Consider the following 4,519-nt stretch of genomic DNA (forward strand, 5'->3'; position numbering starts at 1 on the left):
ATCTTTCTCTTTTATGAAGTCTGCTCTTTTCATCAACAACACTTTTCATAATGGCTCTAGCCTTATTATGTGAGGACAAAACTTTTTGCATAGAACGCTCCCTTTGAATACGCAGAGCTTTACATATTTGAGAATGAGTGTTTGTAGCGTGCTGTAGAACATCAGTTAGAGCATCTTTTGCATAATTATTGTCTACACGCTCTTCCATATTACTCAATAAACTCAGACCAGAGCACAGAGTAAAGCCGGATTGACAATTAGCATTCTCTAAAGATTCAAGTACCTTATCCTTCAGAGATTCCTCGGCCTCGTCTAGGGCAGCTTCGTGTCTGGCGTAGGCATCCATGATGTTCTGGTAGTTGGCGTACTGTGTAGACGTTTCAAACAAACGGCGCTTATATATAAGTTAAGCGAGGAGGTATTAAGAAACGAAGAAACGTTAAGCGCTGAAATTAATGTGTATTTTTAATAAATGGTGAGTTCAGAGTATGCCAAATATAAAATTTAATAAGTATTTAAAGTATAGTTAACGGAACCTTAGTGTGTATATAGCGCGTATTGAAAATTCTCAGATATGTGGTCGCTTTATTTTGAGATTAGAGTTTGATGGATCGTCACATGCGAGTAAATACTTTAAACACGCTATCAATCAAGCTAAACTTCTAGCGATTGTAAGATAAGCTGCTTAATTCCGACGCTCTGGCAAAGATTAGTTTATCAAATTTTTAATCTGTAGAATTTAGATAAGTCATTTGCGCCGAACGTTTCTACTGTGACTATCAGTTTCGCTTTAAACATGATGGCGGGCGTATGTCGGGAGGCCGGGCTCCCGTCTTCGTATGCAGATTTGCTAAATAAACGCACTCATTGTGTTTTTCTCAAAGAAATCGATTTAGTTTCGCGTGGCATCGAGGAGTACATTAGAAGAAATGAACATATTTGTGACAAGACGGTGGTTGGGCTAGTATCAGGTCTGCGTCGTGTTTTGAAATCTCTAAACTCCAAGAGGAAGAAAATTCAGAAGAAATTATGCTGGTTCGCCGTCAACGGTACTGATACTGAGTGTACAAAATGCAAATTGTGTCAACAACAATTTAATTCTAGTTTTCATCTAGGCGAACATATATTAAAGGTTCATCAATATAAAGTGAGTGAATTAATGAAAGATGGTGACGAAGACGTGCAGTTTCGCAAGTGGTACCAGGAGGTTGTTCCAGCCAAGATGTCTCGATACAGCTTCGCTTCATCATCCGCAGGAAGCGTTTGCAGTGATGTCATCCCGGAGCCACACAACAAGGTACATGTTACAAAGAGTGCTGTAGTAGAATCTGAAGTTGCCGAGCCTGAGCATGTGGAACCTGCCACTATTGCTGCAAGTGTAAATGAACTCGAAGATGATTTTATCACAGATCTATTGTCTGAATTAGAGCCTTCCAATAAATATGTAAATTGCACCAGCGAAGTGGATAAGGAACTTTCAGATACATTATCAATTCTAGCGGGTGGCATGGATGCATTAATTGTAGAACAACCAGCACCGCTATCGACCATCAACATAGATGATATAAGGCCATCGTCATCCCCTACAACACAGAGCACTTCTAGCCCAAAACGCGAAAAGCGAAAAGATACATCTCCAGCCAAAAAACAACCAAGAATAGACAAGATGATTCTTCCAGAATCGCCACCGCCATCATCAAAGGCAACAGACGACGAATCCAAACATCATCATCCCCCAGCCCGATCACCAAATCCAAACAGGAGGGATACGCCGGAATCACCGCCATCCATTGACAGGGGTCCTCCGATACATGAGCAAGACCCCACGCCACCACCCTCAACCACCACTGGATCACCGCCACCATCGCCTCAACGTCAACCTTCGCCTCCTCCTCGACGCGAAGCATCACCATCACCCTCCGAATCCTACTCGGTGGTGTCGTCCACATCGAGGGAAGAAGACCAACGTTCAGCGCCCTCGCCACGAGTGGAGCGGGCGCCGTCCGTATCTTCCTCGTCATCGTCATCGTCATCCTCGGATGACGAGCCACCGCCACCCAGCATCCCCCCACCACCAAAGCGCCCAACAAAACGTACGCGTCCCGCCAGTAGTAGTGTACAAAAGGAAAAGAAGGTTAAAACAGATACTCAAAAGCCGTCCGTTTCAAAGTCCAAAGCGTCAAAATCTGCCGCCAAAAAACCGAAATTAGTTTCAACTAATAATGAGCAACCAAGCAAAAAACGTAGTCCTCCTAAAAACCCAGAATATAAGCTAACGCGATCAAAAATTTATAATTTAGGCATAGAGGCCCAATTGATAAAATTAAAATTAACTGCCGGGTTTGAGTTGGCAAAGAAATTAAGTTCAGAAGCCTTTGTTCCACCAGCAGCGGGTGCCCAAAAAAGGTAAGAGGAACACAAATAAAAAGCCTCCGGGTATAATAGCTCCCAAATACAAAAGAAAAGTGTCCATTCCAAAAGGTTCCAAACCCCCTACCTGGCGAGATGTTTTCCAAGATGTCACGGGGGGGAAAGGAGTTAAAACATCTCCGTATTCAGGTTATCAAATGATGAAAAACTTTATTACTCAGGTAGAACTTTGCGTAAAGCGCGAGGATAACAGTTGCGTGATGTCGGGTGACCGCCTTTTTGAATTGTTCAAAGATGAGATTCCCGCAGTCGACACTTATCATTCCAACGACGGAGAAGATGTTATCTTTCCTAAGATTTTCCTACAAATATTCGTGAATAGTTTTTTGTGCAAATTAGCGTGCGCAATGTTCATTCAAGCAACCTCCCGCAAAGCCCTGAAATGTTCAGAGCAAGACCTGAGCACCACCCTGGCTCTTGACCAAAGCATGTATGGACAGGAATCCCAACTGGATCCTTCGGTAATGACCGCCTCGAAATGGACACACGTCCCATCCCCAAAAGAAATTTATTCCCTCATATTCTTTGCACAATGGCTTATGATAGACACTCCTCCCACATCCACAGGCGCCGCCGTGGATATGTTGGACGACGAGAACCCGGTAATGCACAGATTGTTAAACTTTACCGTTCTCTATCCGGGCCTTCACGCCCTGCGAAGTGTAATGTTCAGAGTTTTGAAGGGCATCATAGCTCATGTCCGCGTACTAAACTCCAAAGAATCGTGGGTGAGTTGGATAAAGTCAGAAAAATCTAATGTCGTATATCCTCTGGCTCATTTGGTACAAGACGTTGCTAATTTTGCCCTTGTTGTGACGGAGCATTGTTTGGATCAAGACTTGGACGTTGGAAATTTGATTGGAGAGGTGTTGGAGCGTGCTGTACGTTCTCCGTATTCAATTTGTAATGACTTGGATGATTTTATAAATAAAATTTCTAGAAACTAATTATTTTTTTCGTTCTTTATTCTGTTGCATTTGTCGACGTTGGTGTACGATGCGCGAACGCAAATTCACGAATTTGCGATTGTGCTAGAAGTACGAACGCAAATTCACGAATTTGCGATTGTGCACGGTGCACGAACGCAAATTCACGAATTTGCGATCAGGTAACATGTTCGAACGCAAATTCACGAATTTGCGATTGTGCACGGTGCACGAACGCAAATTCACGAATTTGCGATCAGGTAACATGTTCGAACGCAAATTCATGAATTTGCGATTTTACATGATGTTCGAACGCAAATTCGTGAATTTGCGATTGTGCACGGTGCACGAACGCAAATTCACGAATTTGCGATTGTGCACGGTGCACGAACGCAAATTCACGAATTTGCGATCAGGTAACATGTTCGAACGCAAATTCATGAATTTGCGATTGTGTACGGTACACGAACGCAAATTCATGAATTTGCGATTCTACATCATGTACGAACGCAAATTCATGAATTTGTGATTCTACATCATGTACGAACGCAAATTCATGAATTTGCGATTGTGCACGACGTTCGAACTAGAAGATATAATCACAAAAAAAAATTATTTTACTGATTTATTGCACAGATATCTTTTACAACACGCACCACCGCAGAAGCATAACAAAACCAATGCCAACAACGTCACCCCACCCACTACCAATCTGGGTTCCAAAACAATGGATCCCGCATTGTCCGGGGGCTGGATGGTAGCTCCGTTAACGGAATCTACGATATTCATGGCGGTGGTGCTTGATCACACACGAAACGATTTTGGCCTTTGCTCTTCCACTTAATGTCTGTATATTGTTCAAGCTGTACAGGCCAATGTGAAAAAACCTTATTCAGATGATGATTACGTGGAATTTGATAATAAAACCCATCATCGTAATGCAAACTTGCAATAATGGAAGTTTTATCTGTAGAGAGTAAACAACCGAGTTGCGATCTTCTCCGCACTCTGGATAGTCCTACGTAAATAGCATTCAAAGATTTGGCGTCGAGATCCAATTCCAATTTTTCACACTCAATAGTTTTGCCTTGTATGGCATGATAAGTTTGCGCCGAGTGTCTTATAGGAAATTGATAGACGCTAGTACACATTAGAGAGAAGAT

General features: G+C 42.6%; 1 protein-coding gene across 1 annotated transcript; it reads left to right on the plus strand.

Moving 5' to 3' along the window:
- The first annotated feature begins 244 nt into the window (after window positions 1-244).
- LOC134543788 (proteoglycan 4-like) lies at window positions 245-2,410 on the plus strand. The gene has a single exon (XM_063388407.1). The coding sequence runs from the start codon at window positions 797-799 to the stop codon at window positions 2,408-2,410; it is 1,614 nt and encodes a 537-aa protein (XP_063244477.1). The 5' UTR covers window positions 245-796.
- Window positions 2,411-4,519: the final 2,109 nt, after the last annotated feature.

The sequence above is a fragment of the Bacillus rossius genome, unplaced genomic scaffold (genome assembly GCF_032445375.1).
Source record: "Bacillus rossius redtenbacheri isolate Brsri unplaced genomic scaffold, Brsri_v3 Brsri_v3_scf179, whole genome shotgun sequence".
Lineage (NCBI taxonomy): Eukaryota > Metazoa > Arthropoda > Insecta > Phasmatodea > Bacillidae > Bacillus > Bacillus rossius.